A 19012-nucleotide genomic window follows, 5' to 3' on the forward strand; every position below is an offset into this window, starting at 1 on the left:
TACATAACTTTATAAGTTGTTTTTTATCAAATATCTTTCTTTTTTCTTTCTTTTGTTTTTTTTTTAAACGCAAAGAACACAAATAAATACTTGCATTATTGGCGAAAATTATAGACACTGTGCACATTTTATTAATTATTTTCCAAGTACAAAGTCAGCGAAGAACCTCAGGGACATGACAAAATGCTTGCTGTAAGACAGAAATAAGATTTTTTTTATGATAAAAATTATTTAAATGCAATAATTATTTGTATTCATTATAAAGGACATACCAAAGTATTGTGAAAAGCTTTTAACATTTCATTTTGGTGAACCACCACTTTCAAAAATCTAGGGGACTGAAATATTACCGAATCCCAGGAATGACCCATATTCACCTTTCCGATTTCAGATTTCACTTCCAAAATGTTCATTCGGTTTAAAAATACAACCTATAATATTCGACCGGCAATTTTCTGTCCATCTTATTTCGCTTTACAAATTTGCTTCCACAAATTCAGTGGTTCAAATTTCGACAGAAAATTCAACATTTGACATCCGGGAACGGCAGGAATATCAGTAGATTGCCGATTAATGATCTCCATAGCTGTTAGTCGGTCTCACCAGCAGGAGGTGCAAGCGGCTGTTGACGGAGAAAACTATAGAGCAACGGGTGAAAGACTCATTCATTCCTTTCTTATACTGTCTATGATTCATTCGTTGAATTACAGAAATGGAGCAAGCAATAGGCTATTTGTGATTATTATCAGGGTGATGAATTGTGATGATTATCATATGGAAAAGCTGATAAAGACACAAAAGCTGTGTTTACATTGAAGTCTTCACTGTTACTTTTGTACATGTAAGTTTTGCACAGCTTTCTCTGTCGTGACCGAGATTATGTTATTCCCCCACTGCATGAAAAGACTCAAATCCGGCAAAATACGGGCATGGTAAACTCCTGTGTAATTTGATGTTTGCCGGATGTATGCGGGAAAAAGCGGATCAGAGTAACATGGAACAGTATATTTCCAGATAAACCCGGAAACCTCACATATTTTCACGGACATATACAGCTGAAACACTGCTGGGTGTGAGAGGACTGACAACTGTTAGGTGTGAAGACCTTTCATATGTTAATGACTGACACTAAAGGTGCTGGCTGTTCTCAGAGGGAGGGGTGGCCAGGGAGGACTTCAGGGTTGAGAATTATCTCTGGATTACTATAGGCTAAAGCAAACAAGCTTTTTGTACAGAAAAATAAATAAATTCTTAAGGACCTGAAACACAAAACCGACGTCAAAGAACTAGCAATGACTAAAGCCGACTCTAGGGTTGGCTCACGTCGCCTGTGTCAGGGCCTTAAAACCACTGCATGAAAAAAAGTCTCTTAATCAAATATTTTTTATAAAAACAGGACAAAATAAACACCCAGTCTGAACATATACGTTCACAAAAACATCTGAATATTTAATGAAATAAACAAAGGAATTTAATTAGTGTTGGGAAAAAATTAATCGCATCCAAAATAAAAGTTTGTGTTTGCATAATATATGTGTGTGTACTGTGTATAATTATTCTGTAAATACACACATATGCATGTATTTATTTAAGAAATATCTGCATGTATATACTGTATATACATTTATACACAATTTATATTATATATAAATATAAATAATTTAATAAAATAAAAAAAAATAAAAATCTTAAATATTTACATGCATATGTGTGTATTTATATATACAAAATAATTATATACAGTACACGCACATATATTATGCAAACACAAACTTTTATTTTGGATGCGATTAATCGCGATTAATTTTTTTTCCAGCAATAAATTTAATGGAACAAATAAAGAAAAATGAACCAAACATTTCAGAATATCTAAAATTTTATTGTGAAGTTTTACAAATTGCAGACAACAACAATTGTCACCTTTTTTACAATTGGCTTTTAGCTTGCTTAGTTGGGGAAATTTAATTTAATATTCAACAATATTATTGATCTGCCTGCGTTGACACTATTATATGAGATCTGAGCTGAGCTGGACGATGACATCACGGTTTTCTCCAAAGTGGCTATATATATCCACATTTAAATGTATTTATTTATTTATACAACAAAATGAATCACCACTGAACTGACTTAAGCTGGACTGTGAAGCTATTTTCTTCTGGAAACAAACTGTCTTGCATTACTTTCCTGTTATCTCTGTAAAGCTACTTTGAAACAATCTGTATTGTAAAAAGCACTGTATAAATAAAGGTGACTTGATATTTATTAAAAAGGTAGAAGGAACCTGAGCTTTTCTACTCCACTGAATTGAAGACCGAGGTCACTACAGTTAAAATCTCTTGCTGATTTAATCCACCTTTAAACTATTAATGTCTATGAACAAATAGCCTATGTATTTTTATGTTTGTGTGCCTCAGCGTTTCTGAGTGAACACCGCTTGTTTACTCACTATTTTAAAGTGTACTGTCGATCACGTGATATGACGTCATGACGTGCAGCTGACGTTACCTGAAAAATCTGTCCAAGATGGCTACCCTCTTGAGCGACGTGTATCAAGAATGAAACAACTTGTAAGTAAACCAAAACACTTCAAAACTACTTTGCTTGTTGTAATATATTACACGTGATATTTGACTTAGACGAGGCTATTTTTAAGTTGCAAGCGCGGTGCCGCGGGCGCGATTGCCGTCAGTCCGCCTGCTAGTTACAGATAATATCCTGTGTACTGTTAATGTCGTGGCAGGGCAATAATGTTAACGTTAGTCAAAAACTCTTTTCAGCAAGCGATAGTCCTTCTGTTTTTGAGTGTGTTGCTGCTGTTTGTGCAAAACAGCGCCCTGCTCTGGCAAGTTCAATGTGATGTTATCTACATGCTGATGCACCCAAATGAGCTAGTGGCTAACGTTAGCAGTTACGTTAACTTTTACTCAAACAAAGTTAAGGTTATGGACATAATAGTTACCGAATGAACTATGCAAGTTTTTATTAAACCCTTTACAAACGTCTTTTCATTATAGGTTTAAGTGGAAGGAGTGCAGTGAGCATCCCCAAAATCAAGGTGACTCAAATGTTAATTTAGTCTGTAACTATTTTTCACCATTTCTTTTATTTGGAGCCTAATTCATTAGCATCAATCAAACGTCTCTTAAAAATTAAATCTCTTGCTGTCTGTTTTTGTGTGCATGTGCAGACCTACATTGTCACCAGAGAGCAACTTTATCGGTAAGTTACATTCACTTGAAATTCTGTATCATTAATTTGTCATTAAAGAGGTTGATTGCATAATTTGACTGGTTTCATATTGATTGTTTTATCTGTGCAGGTGAAGGACTTCTTGGGGAAATGGCCGGCTCTTCGGATTGAATCACAGGTAAAACAGACTCACTTCTCTTTTCTGCCACTCTTCACACATATTTCACTGCCAAATTTTTAATATGTATCACATTCAAATGGAACAGCAAATGCCACTATTCACTGTGTGTAAGAACTATCACTTTGCATGTGACCATGTTGCTCAACAATGTATTTTAACGGAACATGTTGCATCACAAATGTGTTTTCTGTTGCAAATCGAGTATTAGTCTTTTTATATAATTATTTTTGTTTGTTTTTGTAGCTTTGTGCTGAGTTCCAACGCATCACAAACGTCAACATACGGAACCAGTTCTATGCTGTGCTTGACCAACACGCACCTGCACTGGTGGCCTTGTATAGGCAGAAGGCGGCACGAACCGGTAAGATATCAGAGGCGCTGAGTGACATCTTAAAGACTTATGAACTGATATGTTTTGTCTCTTATGTTTACTGTGATGGCCAACTTATTCAAACTGAAAATTCACTTTTGAGGTTCTTGCAGATTGTGAATCCATTTAAACGCTTTTTAATTTCAAACTTTACAGGAACCCGTAAAGCGCCTCCATAAATCAGAGAACAACCCACACAAATACGATCCACAAACCGGGTAAGACTGCGTATTGTATACTGTAAATGTTAGTTTAATCTACCACTATATGGATTTGAAATACTAAAACTGAATTTCATTAATGATGCCTGCAACTTTTTCCCCCAGAATAAATTCATCACATAACCTGGCTATGACCACTTATCTCTTCAAAGAATTAAGGACAACTTTTACAGACGTTGACCCTGAATGTGCAAAAGGTAATCTTAAAGATGTTGTAATCATTTTAATGTCCTCTGTTTTACTTAGTTTTATTGGCATTACATTTATTTATGATTTATTTAACAGGTTGCAAGACGTATTTTGAGACTTTGCGGAGGAAGTATTCTTTGGCTCAGCCTGAAAAGGCCAAGAAAAGAAACACTATGAAGAACACTGCAAAGAACCGTCAAAGAAAGAGACGGGTAAGTTAAGAAACTGGTTAAGCAGTTGTTGTTTTTTTCTTCTTCAGAATGTAACTGTCCTCCTCTCTGTGTTTTAGTGGTTAAATTACTGTCATGTTTTGCAGTTGCTGGAGACCATGTCCAGTGTTGTACAAACCAACACAGAAAGGGAACTGTGGAAGACTGCAACAATAGAACTGGTGCCTGATGAAGATGCTATTGTTGATGGAAGGCCAGTGTGGATGCTGAGGTCTCCACCAAACAGAACCACTGAGTTATCTGCTCTCTGCCAGGTACTACAAACCAGACTAGAGGCTGACCCACGCTACGTCACACCACCAGTGCATCATGGCAGTTTGAAAAAATTAATATTTACATATATACACTTTAATTTCTATATTTATTTATTGATTTTAAATTGTTTTATATTGTATACTTTGTATATTTGTTCCTTTTTGATGTGCATGTTGCTGATCTCCACGTTTTGTATTTTATTCATTTACACCTTTGTTAACATTTCTTTTTCCCCATTCATTTTAATGTATGTTTATAATGTTCATGTTATATTTGTTTTTGTTCCTTTAAATTTTCATCCCCTCAAATATTTGTGTTCCCCCATTCCTTTTTAATGCTTGTTTATAATGCTCTTTGTAATGTTTTATTTACCTTAATAAAAATGTCAGACTTTCTCATTGTTCTTTGTGTGTGTTTTTAAAATTATATTTGAATGTATTAAAATTGGGGTAAGGGGGGTTTAGTGTATACTGAGCAATATCTGCATAGCTGGCCTATAACCAATCAAATCACTGTGCGAAAAGGCCTAGGGTGGGTTATGTTCTAAAAGTAACCAATCAAATCACTTTCCTGGGTTTTCAATGTATCCTGTCCTCCAATAGTGGTCTGGGTAATGGGAGTGGTTTTAAAAGAAAAGGACCAATAGGGGGGAAGGCCAAAAGGTGCACAAAGGTGTGAAAATGTTCTCTTGAAAAAACCTTTGAGGGATTACTTGCCATGGCAACAAATGGCTGTAGCACGGGAGTATACGTCCACAACATACATCCGATTTGGTATCATTTCGGATGTATACGGATATATACAGACCCATGGAATTTGAGCTATCCGGCCAGTATACTCCCGGATTCTTCCGAATTCCAGCAGTGTATACAGGAGTATACTGGTCCGGATACACCTCTTTTCATGCAGTGCCCGATGCTGATGTACAGGTCAAACGTTAAATCTGAGGTAGTAGACATATATTTCTCTCGGCTGTTTAGTTTTCTTAACTTTATATTGCAGTGCTGTGCTGCAGAACTGGGGATTCCCTCAATATGTCACTCTCCAGGATTCCCCTGCGGTCTCAGGACACTCAAAGTAACGCAATGGACAAAATACAGTGATATAAAAGACCACACTCCCATCTTATTGGGGATGTAGACTATTTCAGATAGACCAGAATATGAACGTAACGCGCAAAGTTTCACGCTAAGTGATTCTCATTAATATTATCAAAATGAAATAAAATGAGGTTTATGGACCAAAAAATAAATAAATAACTTAAAAAAAAATAACTCCGGGTTAGTTAGTTGTAACATCAAGAATCTGGGTTAGTTGTAACTTGTAACATTAATGAAGCATGTTTCTCATTAACCCTCTACTGCATAGCAAGTTTTCTTAAGCCCTATGTTTAGTAGGCTACATTTTTCTTTAAATGATTGCAACCAATTAGAATGTTTGAAAAAGTATCAAAGAACAGTCCAATAAGGTTTGGGAGTCACTATCAAGCACCATTTGAAGGCGGGACGTCCTTTTCTGACACATGGTCACAGGAGCACATGGTGTGAGATGAAAGCAAGATTATTTGCTTTAGTAATCTTATTTAAAATGACATGAACTGTACATAAAAAAAATGTGTGTGTGTGTGTGTGTGTGTGTGTGTGTGAAGGTGTAGAGAAGCCTTTTGGCAGGTTTTTTTTTATTTTGCATGTTCACAAATTCAGTTTTTCTTTTTGTTGCCTCAGGGCAACGTTGTGCGATAAGGGGTACTTTTCAAGGATGTCAATGTTAATCAATTTGACACCTGATTTTACATCACACCCTGGTGGATATCATCATTTTATCTCACCCCAGGGCAGTGCCGTCGCAGGTGGGGTGCGAGGCCCTGTGCGAACTTGAAATGCGAGGCCCTGCTCATTGATGTGGATGCTCAATTGCGCATGAATAACAGTCAAACGGACGTAGCTGTTTTAACGTTAGTTCTATTGCACGCATAATCTCGCTGCAATACGTTTTTATCAAGTAGAATAATACAGCATAATTATGCATAGTCTCAGCTATGACTTTTTGCTATTTATTTCAGAGGGAAAAAAATCAACTGTGCAACGAGTGGCTTTACAGCAAGTCAGCTCGAGAATTTTCGTGTGAATACATACATTCGGCTATATTATTGATGTGTATCTGAATGGTCCAGAGGTAGAACTTTCGTCTAGCGTGCCAGAGATTTTAGGTTCGGATCCGCACTCATATAGTTTTTTTTTTTTCATCAAAACCGATTATGTTCATTAGTGGTTGTATATCAAGCATGAATACGTTTGTGTGCATTATGTTTTGAGTATCCGGAACTGATTGAAGCGCGCGTCCTAGTGAAGACAGTGTGCGCGAGCGGCAACGACCACTTTGATCCCTTGATTTAAAAAAAAACACATTTCAGCGCTAGATCGTCTCTTATTTAAAAAACGAACGAAATGAATACTCTGCCAGTTAACTGGAGATGTTTTATTTATTTGTAGAATTGGTACATTCGTGCCGCGAGATGTTTTAAAAAGTGGTGGGGACAAAAAAACAAAACAAATTTTTTTCCAAAAAAATAAAAAAATCTGCAGGACTGCGAGGCCCCCTAGTGGCGCGAGGCCCTGTGCGGTTGCACAGTTCGCACAGCCTATGCGACGGCTCTGCCCCAGGGTATGTTACAACTGACCCGGACTGTGGGGTGAAACACCTCCTATAAGAAAAAATGTCAAATCCACACAGTTGCCTATTGGCCTATATTGATCTATCCAACACTCAATTAAAATTAAGTACAATTATTTTTATTCAGTTGTGTTGTAGGCACTAAAGGTACTTTTTACTTCTATACCGAACAGCCTCTTTTAAAAACGAATCAAAATGAAAAAATTTAATATGACTACAGCATCTATTTTGAATAAAAGACACGTCCACTGAAGAGCTTTACATCTGCTTGTCCACCACTAGATGTCGCCATTAGACACTTGATGTCACCAGAAATCCAACAGAACAAGCATCCCACATCCACGTTGGCAAAAATGGGCCTGGATCTCCTGTGTGATACGTGTCATACTTCCACATTTTCAAGGCTCGTTGGTCTAGGGGTATGATTCTCGCTTAGGGTGCGAGAGGTCCCGGGTTCAAATCCCGGACGAGCCCAATCTTTTTAAAGGCTTTAGAATCTTGGAACTAACAAAACTTTACATTAACTATTTATATGCAAAGGTTGTCTACTGAGTTCTACATGCTGTACAATAGGTCCAGTGTTTTCCAACAGCTAAATAATTCTCACAATTATCTTACAACAGGCTTGTGCACAATTCAGAATTGAATTGAGAATGACTCCTTAATTCCAATTCAATTCTTGAATTTGAATTGAATTTGAATTGATGTCAAAAACAGGATCTAGAATTACAATTCGAAATTGAATTAAAGGAAGCAGAATTGCAATTCAATAAAAATTCAAAGAAATTCATATACATATTTTAAGTGAAGTGTTTAACAATGAAGCTTTACAGTATATGTCAGATATGATTGCATTATAAATGATATTAGTTTGAACTACTTGTACAGATTACATTAAAATGATATGTTTTCCATCAGTAATGAATGTTAAAAGCTCTAGTCACAGAACAAATAATTAAGTTTGATTTACTGTAATTGTCATTTTGTGGAACATGATGGAACATGACTCCATTTCCCAGAATGCTTTACTTTAGCCAAGTAAGTATTTAAAATGGTTGCTAAACAATTTGAGGTGGACCTTTGTTTGAAAGCACAATTTGATGGGCAACACTTGACTTTTTAAGTTTCAGAAGTCCCTTACAACTTCACTCTGCACCTGTTGAGAGAATCTTTAGTGTTGCAGGAAAGATATTCAGACCAGAACGGTGCAGACTCAATGAAAAACATTTGAGGAGCTATTGAGAATTAGATGCAACAGTGTTGCTCAGTAACTTTTTGCATTGGAATAAATGATAACTGCATTTACAACAACTTTGTGTTTGTGTGATTACTTTGAAATGAAAATTACATTGGAACAAAACTAATTAAACAACATTGAGGGGGTAATTTATTTCAAGAATTTGATCAATATCTATTTTAGAACAAAATGTATGCAGGGTTGAGGAGTAAATAGTTACGTGAAATGAAATTTGTGTTATTAAATTACAAAATTGTATTTAGTTGTATTACTGAGGTAAAATGTTTAATTCAGTTAGTTACTAATCAACTTAAAACGAAATTGCTTTGCATTGATAAAGTTATCCAAATAAAGTAATCCAAACCACATTTATAATGGGTAACTAATAACAGTAAGCAATAACATTTCCAAAGTAACCTTCCTAACACTGAATGCATGCGAGACTCAACACATTCTTTCTGTTGTGTGACTGTGTGGAATTTCTTTGAATTGCCATGAATTTAATTCCACTTCCTGTCATTCCAATTCCAATTCAATTCAACGTCCTGTGGGGCGGAGTAAATTCAATTCAAATTCCAATTCATGAATTGAATGGAGACCAATTCTGAAATTCTAAATTTTGCACAAGCCCCTCTTACAATAATGATAATATATATATATATATATATATAATTATTATTTTTTTTTTTTTTGAGGACATGAACCTCTCTTAAAGTCAACATGAAATAAAAAAATAAAATAAAAAAATTATGGAAAATTGAAGTATTTAACATCATTATATTTAACACTGCCCCACATTTTTTCTTGTTCGAGAAGTCATTTCACTCGGATATATTATGTCACAACAGGGAAGAAAAGAATAATCGCAACTTCAGTTTCATGCCGAATTTTTGTTTTTAATTTTATTTCAATAGCTTCAACACTTATTTAAGTGTCCAACTGATTTTTATAAATTACTTTTTGCCTTGCATACATTGGCCACCCTTCAAACTCGAAAATCTAGAGACAATCAAAATGTAATTTTGTCTGTTGACTATTAGATGTGGCTTTAAATTACTGCAACGGAGACAGTAAGTCGAATGCTCGAATCTTCGATGTTTTAAGGCCAATCTTTATTCTGACTGTTTTCTCCTAAAGCGAAAATCATACCCCAGCCTAGACCAAAGCCAGTAGCCAAAAAAAAAAAAAAAAAAAAAAGGAGAAGAAAGCAAATAAAGTCAGGATAAAGTCATATGATTAATGTCCTCACTTTTTAAAGCTACACTGTGTAATTTTTTTACGTTGATTCTTAGCAAAAAACACTTTGTTCTTCCAAAATGATATGTGCTCATTAATGTGTAATTACTTCTACCAACTAATCAAGTATTCTCGTAAGCGTAGAATCTGCCATTTATAATACATACGAGCGAGCCGCTCGAATGGCGGCAGCCATGTTGCGCCTCCATATTGAAAATACATGTGTCAAAGAGGGACATACCTGGTTTATACTCAGTGACACCGTGACGAATGCGAGGGGGAGATTACTCGCGACTGCCGGCAGATTTGAAATAATACGGCCACCATATGAGTTAAAACGCCCTCGGAATGGGAGGGGCTAGAAAGTAATATTCAGTTGGTAGCCTAGTCATAAACAATTTCACCGCTAGATGGGAGAAAATCCTACACAGTGTAGCTTTAAGGTAGTCGGTGTTCTATAGGCTACAGCTGATCCCCGCTGAGAAGTTTTATTGAGGGATTTTCAAATCACACCTAGCCAAACAAACACAAAGTAGGCCACTACCATGTTGGTACAACTATGAAAATCATATTTTCTTCAGCAACATGTTTAGTTTAGCCAGCAGCCATATCACCCTGTAGCCCAAGACTGGTTGCCCACTGAAGCTAAGCAGGGCTGAGCCTGGTCAGTACCTGGATGGGAGACCTCCTGGGAAAAACCAGGTTGCTGCTGGAAGAGGTGTTAGTGAGGCCAGCAGGGGGTGCTCACCCTGTGGTCTGTGTGGGACCTAACGCCCCAGTGTAGTGATCAGGACACTATACTGTCAAAAAGAGCACCGTCCTTCGGATGAGACGTTAAACCGAGGTCCTGACTCTCTGTGGTCATTAAAAATCCCAGGATGTCCTTCGAAAAAGAGTAGGGGTGTAACCCCGGCATCCTGGCCAAATTTGCCCCTTGGCCTCTGTCCATCATGGCCTCCTAATCATCCCCATATACTGATTGGCTTCATCACTGTCTCCTCTCCACCAGTAAGCTGGTGTGTGGTGGGCGTTCTGGCGCAATATGGCTGCCGTCGCATCATCCAGGTGGATGCTGCACATTGGTGGTGGTTGAGGAGATTCCCCCTTCCTTGTAAAGCGCTTTGAGTGCCTAGAAAAGCGCTATATAAAATGTAACAAATTATTTATTATTATTATTAAGTCAAGCAGTGCTAAATTAATCCAGCCTCGGTGTCGCATGTAATGCTTGGCTATGTAACTGGGCACTGAACGACCTCTGTAACTGCATGTTGATGCCACCAGATGGCGCCATTCGTCAAAACCAAAAGAAACATCCTAAACTCACTCCATCGAATGTCCTATGATCCTGGAGCTTCTCCCTATGCAACGTGGCACACCATACTACCTAAACATTTTATGGCTCGTTGGTCTAGGGGTATGATTCTCGCTTAGGGTGCGAGAGGTCCCGGGTTCAAATCCCGGACGAGCCCATTTTTGCATAGATTTATTTTACTGCCCTTCTATTATCCACATTGGCTAGTGTTAAAGTAGGCCTAAAACGGGTTTCTCTTTAACTTACTGTTATAAAATAATCAACAATAATATACTTTTATGTGTGTTCAAACTTTTAAAACTGTTATGTTTCTATCATACATATCCATCAAATGATGTAGCTATAGCCTACTTGAATTGTTGCATGTGCGAATCATTGAATGTAATCTAGAGCTATTTGTGCAGTGTGGGAAATTTTGGACATTCTCAGTAGTGGAAAATGACAACAGAAGACAATCTTAATTTAATACTGTAATATATACTCTTTATAAAAAGACATTTGTGACAAAAATGAAAACACGATACAAGCTAAAAATATTTCACACTGGTACATGTCGAGAGGGAATATGCATAATTTGCACTTTATGCACAACATCTTCATTCTGTTTTGGAGCGCACCACATTTATATAGTAATAGATGGTGTTTTAATACAGTGTTAGATCTACTACCTCTCCATAGGCTTCACATACTTAAAAGAGTGTGACTGCTGCATATGAGCCATACATACAGGTGAAACAAGCTCAGTCACCTGTGTTCAACAAATCAATACCAAAACGGCATAATCAAGGTAGGGGAAGTTAATATTTCACATGCATGTTTGGCATTTCATAATTGAGAGCCACACAACAGCACAGGTCTAACGAAAATATGCATCATCCAAACACTTTGAGCTCGAGTTGGACAAAACGAATCAACGTTCACACTTGCGTATTCCAGTTAGAATATGTTTTCAGGCGTCCAGCTCGTGCAGGCTGGAATTGTGACTAAATTACTATATTTAAACAACGTGATGATAGCCAACCACAATCCCAGACACCAAAAGCGTAATGCTTGTACTTTCCACTTTTCGTAACAACTTACAAATTCGATTTACGTATGAAGCGGCAAGGAAGCGATAACATAAGGCAGATCAGAGTTGTAGCTGAACATCTGAGACAAATAAACGTCCTTAAAGCATTTCACGTTAAACAGCGTGAATGGTATGTGAAAATTAAAAAGGTGCTTGTGTGTGGTATCATAAAGTGTTTCACAATCGCAGTGTGCATCATACCAGACAGCAACAGTGACGGCCCAGATCCGGCCCACATCTGGTACAGGTGGGTTCAACTAGATCTGGGCCGACACTATATTGCTGTCTGGCTACACACTCTCGTCCTAGGCGCGTGTGGTTGTAGCTCAGCAGTAACAGTCAGCTGTCAGAGTTAGCATATATAAAAAAAAAAAAACATAGCTTAGTCTTGCTGGGCCAGTGTTGGAAGGGTAACAAGGCGGGCGTCGGGGAAAGACAGGAGACTGCTGAAGTAGCTAAGCGCCTCAGGTAACCGTACACCAGCTTTTGCTGTTAACCTCCTTGTAGCAAAGCTGGCACGTGAGATAATCTCCTCACCGCATTATGTCACACAGCCCCGGAGGATTACAGACACGCCTGTGAGACGTGATCGCAAAGTCCGATCCCTGCAGGCGCTCAGTCCGGGCCTGGCCTGTCACTTTTAGGGGTTTAACATTGGCTCAAGAACAGCACAGTGATTTGAAAAGGCAGTTGTTAAGCTTCAGGCTATACTAACAGCTAGGTACGTTCACGAAGTAAGACGACCTGGAGTCAGTGTCGGGAACTAATAATTACCCTCTTGAATTGTGCTCAGGGTGGGATACGAGGCCTGGGTCAAGTTTCAGTGGCACTCTAGGCCCGAGTCAAGTTTTTGATGGCTCCAAATATGATTTACGAACAATTGATTCGGCATTTCAATGCCAGGAGCCTCAAACAGGCCATGTATCTTCCTAAACATGATGTGGATAATTCTTAAAAGATATTAATGAACACTTCTTGAAACACTATTCCTACGTTCTGAGTTAAATCAGTTTCCTCAAATAAAGAAAATCTATAATTCTCTCATCTTCAAGTAGTTCTAAAGAATTTTTTCTTCACTGAAACACAAAAGAAAATATTAGAAATATTCAAATATTAATATAATACATTTATAATGTATAAATTAATAATAATTAAAAAAAATTCAGTAGCGTCAAAAAATTTGTTTTGGACCCCACTGACTTTTATTCTAAGAACAAAAACATTCTTCAAAATATCTTCTTTTGTGTTCCACTAAAGAAAGACTGTCAGACATGTTTGGAATGACATGATGACAATTTTGACATTACAATTTTCATTTTTTGGGTGAACTGTCCCTTTAAGCTATGGTGCGCATCTGTGGCATAATGCCAATTATGACAAATACCTGTTTGACAGTTTGGAATTGAAAAACAAATATTGAGGAAAAAAAGTTTGTTACCCAGTAGCGTTGACTGCCGACGCGCTTTTTGTTTTTCAAAGTACATTTTCTGTTGTAATCAACAGCCTGTGACAGATAGTGTCGATGGAGCTTAAGTTATATTTAACCCAGAACATTCCTTTAAGGCAAATCTTGATTAGAACTCCAAACTTAACTAATTCTTATGCTGGTAAAGCATAGCAATCAAGTATCATTTATTGAAGTGCAAGTCTGCCACCCCTTGAGGCTAGTCCCTCCTAACAGACATAGACATAGCGATGTATGAAGACCGGGTTATGTTATTTGGCTGTCACTGAGGATGTCACACCTCAAATGGTCAGTACTGTCATTGCCTTTGCACTTATCCCATCATTACACAGGGAATCCCCAGGAAGAGTTTAGAAGAGGACAAACAACAGAAAGGGCGAACGGTAGGAGGAAGGCAAATGGGTAACAGTTGTTGCGGTAAGCTCAGGATGAAGTGGATCACCTGTTTTCAGCTTGAGAGTGCAAAACGTTCAGGTAGGAAATAACATAATACATATCAATTGTCATCAAGTAACTTTTTGCAATGCAAGTCCCCGCAGACACACCAAACGAAACGACCGTCCCGATCCAATCAGTTAATGGGGGGTGTGTCTGCTGTCATGTCCTGAATGAAGAAAAAAAAAAAATCTTGAATTCAGTGAAAGTTCACCACAGAGACTGTAATAAAATAAAAATAAAAACATTCAGGCACCCTTGTCAAAACCAAAGGACAGGGTGTCTGGAAAGTTGATTTTGTCCCATAATTATTCCCAAACGTTTTATGCTAATCCCAGAGCAGTGAGAAAAATGGAGATCATTTTCATGCCCGTGGGTTGCGTCAACTTATTGTGAAAATGAATGGAAATTATATAAAAAAAAAAAAAAAATCCAGTTTCTCCGTTACATTTGTGTGTGTTGTTTGTAAGGTTCAGGAGGGGGGGTCATAAGGCCACCATGGTGCAGGGGTGTTTGAGTTTGCAGGGCAGGACGCCTCTGTTGAGCTGGTAGAACTCTACCAGGTGGATCAGGTCTGTGAACTTGGTAGAGCCGTCATCAAGGCTAAAAAAGACCTGGCCATCCTCCTCAAACTGCCAGAGAGTGAAAAGAAATGGTGAAAAAGAGGTGGAGAGAAGAGAAGAGAAATCAGTGAATACATTTTTTAATTATTAAAATCTCCTGTCAAGATAACAAAAGCCTAAAATGAGCCAATCTCTCAATAAAAAACGGAATGCTATTCCATAATATAAAGGAGATTGGGGTAAAATATGCCCATTACTAAATACTAATATAAAAAAATTACACTAAATAAAATAAAAATGTATAATTCATTATTTAAGAATTAAATATAAACAATCATAAATAAATAAAAATTCTCATTAATTTATAATTAATATAACCAATATTTGACAATTGATAAAAGTTTAATAGTGTTTCCTTTCATAAATCATGGCTTATTTTCAGCTACAAAAATGGTTTTTAAACAGTGGGAATTCACTGACATGCACAAAATATAATATTAGACCAGGATATAGTAGGATTTATTTTCCTACTTTTTGTACTTGCACTTGTGAATGTGAAAATCATTGAATATAACAGAGCTATTTGTGTGTGCAGTGTAACACACACACACACACACACAAAAAAAAACAGTATAAGAAAGAATTTGCAGTTTGCAAATTATACATAATATTAATATACATGCAAAAGGAAATATGTATTCAATGTTTATTAGGGACTCACAGGTAAAATCTGGAAGTGTTTAATCTTCTGATGATGGCACAAAGTGAGAACGAATGCTTTTGGATTGCTCTGGCTGTCTCTCAATAGGAATAACCTGCAAGGCAAAAGACTATGATTAATTTGCCTGCCCTCTTTCAAAACAGCAGTTAATATTGCCTATCATATCAATATGGAAAATGTCATACCCATCAACTTGGCCCTGCTGCATAATCATCCTGTGGGATTCCTCTCTCATAATGCGGCCGTGGAACCATAACTGCGTCCTGTGAATCACTGGGGACATGAACGCAAAGCGCACATTTATATTGTTATATCGATTAAAGTACCATGTAAAGAGGATCTATTACGCTTTACTACCTTTTCAACTTTTAAGTGTGTAATGTTGCTGTTTGAGCATGAAAAAGGTCTGCAAAGCTAAACAAAGCACAAAGTTTACTCTAAAGGGAGTTATTCTCTATATCAATAAGCACGGTTTCTGAATTCCCTGAAACACCTCAATTGCAGTTTCCTTCCAGGAACGTACGTCACAAAATTCCCAGCAGTAAGCAGTGTGTTGAAACATGCGGTTATGGTAAAGGGGCGTGGCATTTCTGAAATGCGCTCAAATCGGTTGACCAATCACAACACACTGGTCCAGCCGACCAATCAGAGCACATTGTGCTTTTCGGAAGAAAGGGCTTAATTGAGAGAGGAACTAAACAGGGCTGGTTTCCCAAAGCCAACTATGGTTGCAAGTTCATCTGAACTTGCACCTATAGTTGGCTAACAAAACCCCACAGCGTTACTGACAGACTGGAGAGGTGCTGCTACAAAGTAAAATATGTGTTTTTTCAACATTCGAGCGTGAAAACCTATTCTAATAGGCCCCAAAAACAAAAGACCAAGACATTCTAAAAGGGCATAATAGATCCTCTTTAAATCAACTGATATTGTAGTCGCTAAACATTGAAGTAAATACTGAAGTGCTCACCTGAACTTAACGGCGAGGGATGTAGAGGACTGGGGCTTCCCAAAACATTCATTCTCTGACTTCGCTTCTGTACAGAGATTAAAAAAATTATTATAAAATGACCTAAAAACCCTAATTCGGGGGTGTCCAAACTCAGTCCTGGATGGCCACTGTTCTGCAGAGTTTAGCTCTAACTTGGCTCAACACACCTGCCTGGAAGTTTCATTGTATGCCTAGTAAGACCTTGATTAACTGGTTCAGGTGTGTTTAATTGAGGTTGGAGCTGAACTCGACAGGACAATGGCTCTCTAGGAGCAGGATTGGACACCCCTGCCCTAATTCATTACTGACAAACTGACAGAGGATTTAACTTGAGTAAACTTGTATCTAACTACTCACTCTCCAAGTGTGTCCCTCTTCCATGGCAGCGCTTTGAGCCTCCACAGGGTTGTCAATCACACGACCCGTCCTTCCTGAGAAATCCATGGCGACCAGCGAATTCTCTGACACACTCCGCTATAGTAAAAACAGTATTACACTTGATCAGTTGTCTATTACTTAGCCAACCATGCTGAGAATATCGGGCCGAGAACGGTTTGAAATAGAGCCAGGCTCAAGTGGAAATATAACTGGAACCGTTTCTTACCGTTCTTAGAACCGTTCGGCCCGACAGTGGAAAAGCAGCTAAAGTCTATGACCAACACCTACAGGTTGTTCTCAAAAACAACCTATTGTGATCGGCATTATACCCTTCTGATTAAACCACTAAAGCCTTATTAAATACCTTCTAAATGAATCCTTACAGCAAGCACTGTTTCGTACGTTTCCCCTGCATGAAAGTTCCCAACGCAAATCGGCGTAAAGGAATCTATAGCCGCACGCTTCATTAGCACGCTGTTCATACTGTTATGAGCAGATTAAGTGAACTCTCAGCAAGAGCGTTCCTCATGAGGACACGGGGTGCATTTAATACCAGGTGAACTCACAGAAGCGTGAAAGCAGCACATTTAACCCATCAACTGCACTAGAGAGAGTCAGCACTAAGTAACATATTTACATGTTTCTTACCACAGGTGTGGTGAAGTTTGATATGGCAGTCTTTCTCTGGTGTGGGGTCTTGTAGTTCTGATATAGCAGAATTCCAAACTAGAAAGAAAAGAGTGCGTTTGAACGAGTTAACAAGAATGGACAAGAGTGTAGAGGGGATATCGGAGTAAAAGCTTGTTCACACCAAGTCTGTTGTGACTAAACAATATGTAAAATGTTCCCAAATAGTTTCCTATTACTGTTGTTGTTATTATTATGAGCATTATACAAAAATACAATTTTACAACAAAAAAAGTAAAATAAAAATGAAATATTATGCATGTTACAACAAATGGCTCACTTATAGTAGTCTATTATTATTATTACTACTACTTTTCTTTTTTTTATATAATACGATTCTTAAAAAAAAAATAAGCCAACAAATAGCTGACTTATACAGTAGCACACAGATTTTTTAAAAGTAAATTAATATTTTTTTTCAGCCAGGACACATTAAATATATTACAAGTGACATTTATAATGTAAAATGCTGTTTTTTGGAACTTCTGCTCATCAGAGAATCCTGAAAAGTATCATGTTTTCCATTAAAATTATTTTTTTCCAACACTGATAAATGTTTCTAGAGCACCAAATCAGCATATCAGAATGATTTTTGAAGGATCATGTGACACTGAAGACTGAAGTAATGGCTGCCTAAAATTCAGCTTTACCATCACAGGAATAAATTACAATTTAAAATGTATTAAAAAACAGAAAACAGTTATTTTAAATTGTAATAATATTCCATAATTTTATTGTTTTTACTTTAATTTTGAGACTACTTTCCAAAAAAAAAAAAAAAAAAAAAAATCTCACCCATCCCAAACTTTTAAACAGTCGTGTATTTTAATAACAGTTCACACTTTTAAATGTACACGGGTTTTAAGAGTGTGTATAGAGTGTAGCAGTGATTTGCGTGTATACCTTGAGCAGTCTGAAAGCAGTCATCCAGCACGTTCGGCTCTGCTCGTCCTCGGCACACAGCATCTTCAACTCCTTCAGTTCAGTCCTGCCCTTACTGGGCTGTCAATCAAGCAAGATATCTACTGTCAAATCAAGGCACTCAAGTTAAAAAGGACAAGCATGCACTGTACCAGGTGAGGCATGGGTAGTTATTTAAAGGGGAAAATCACTGATTTTGAAATTGTGCCATCCATACTTCCTCTATTCTCAATGCCACCGATTCCATTCATTTTAGGCGTGACAACACTGACCGTCGTCCTACTCACCTTAATGCAGAATTGGAAGTCTGTGGGTGCATTGTGCATCTTTCTGCCCGTCGTCACAGTGAAAATATTGCTCTCCTCCAAGTCTGACAGTAACTGCAGGTGCCTTGGCTCCTAAACAACCCAGTTAAAACTTCAGCATGTTACAACTCCCAAAGACAGTCCTACATAACAATTGGTATATGAACAGTGAAACAGTTATCCTGAAATCATTTATTAAAATAAAATATGGTCCAAAAATCTGAGATGTCTAGTATTTAGCATTTCACCTCTAGTAAAAATTCTTCTTTTCCATTAGGATTATTCTAAACTACTTTTATGCACTTTGTTACAATTTGCATTATAAGCATACATTTATTTATTAACAGATTAACAAATTATTTTATTTATAATCTATTTTTA

General features: G+C 37.3%; 1 protein-coding gene and 2 long non-coding RNA genes across 4 annotated transcripts in view; 2 read left to right on the plus strand and 1 right to left on the minus strand.

Annotated features, from left to right (window-relative positions):
• The first annotated feature begins 2482 nt into the window (after positions 1 to 2482).
• Positions 2483 to 3688, plus strand: LOC311299997. The gene is made up of 5 exons (XR_014629218.1): positions 2483 to 2570; positions 3018 to 3058; positions 3191 to 3222; positions 3323 to 3370; positions 3617 to 3688. It is a non-coding gene; the product is annotated as an uncharacterized lncRNA (long non-coding RNA).
• Positions 3689 to 3965: 277 nt separating this feature from the next.
• LOC311300192 lies at positions 3966 to 4935 on the plus strand. The gene is made up of 3 exons (XR_014629235.1): positions 3966 to 4161; positions 4250 to 4365; positions 4470 to 4935. It is a non-coding gene; the product is annotated as an uncharacterized lncRNA (long non-coding RNA).
• Positions 4936 to 13486: 8551 nt separating this feature from the next.
• The window catches only part of grb10a (growth factor receptor-bound protein 10a), a 61384-nt gene continuing 55858 nt past the window's right edge, over positions 13487 to 19012 (minus strand). For both annotated transcript variants that reach the window (XM_084422652.1, XM_084422653.1), the window contains 8 exons: positions 18614 to 18724; positions 18309 to 18407; positions 17367 to 17444; positions 16698 to 16814; positions 16320 to 16386; positions 15535 to 15622; positions 15350 to 15443; positions 13487 to 14697 (listed from right to left, as the gene is read on the minus strand). In XM_084422652.1, coding sequence (XP_084278778.1) covers positions 14551 to 14697; positions 15350 to 15443; positions 15535 to 15622; positions 16320 to 16386; positions 16698 to 16814; positions 17367 to 17444; positions 18309 to 18407; positions 18614 to 18724 — 801 coding nt within the window. In that variant the 3' untranslated portion in view covers positions 13487 to 14550. The remainder of the gene's footprint in view (positions 14698 to 15349; positions 15444 to 15534; positions 15623 to 16319; positions 16387 to 16697; positions 16815 to 17366; positions 17445 to 18308; positions 18408 to 18613; positions 18725 to 19012) is intronic.

This window comes from Rutilus rutilus (genome assembly GCF_951802725.1).
Source record: "Rutilus rutilus genome assembly, chromosome: 11".
Taxonomy (NCBI): domain Eukaryota; kingdom Metazoa; phylum Chordata; class Actinopteri; order Cypriniformes; family Leuciscidae; genus Rutilus; species Rutilus rutilus.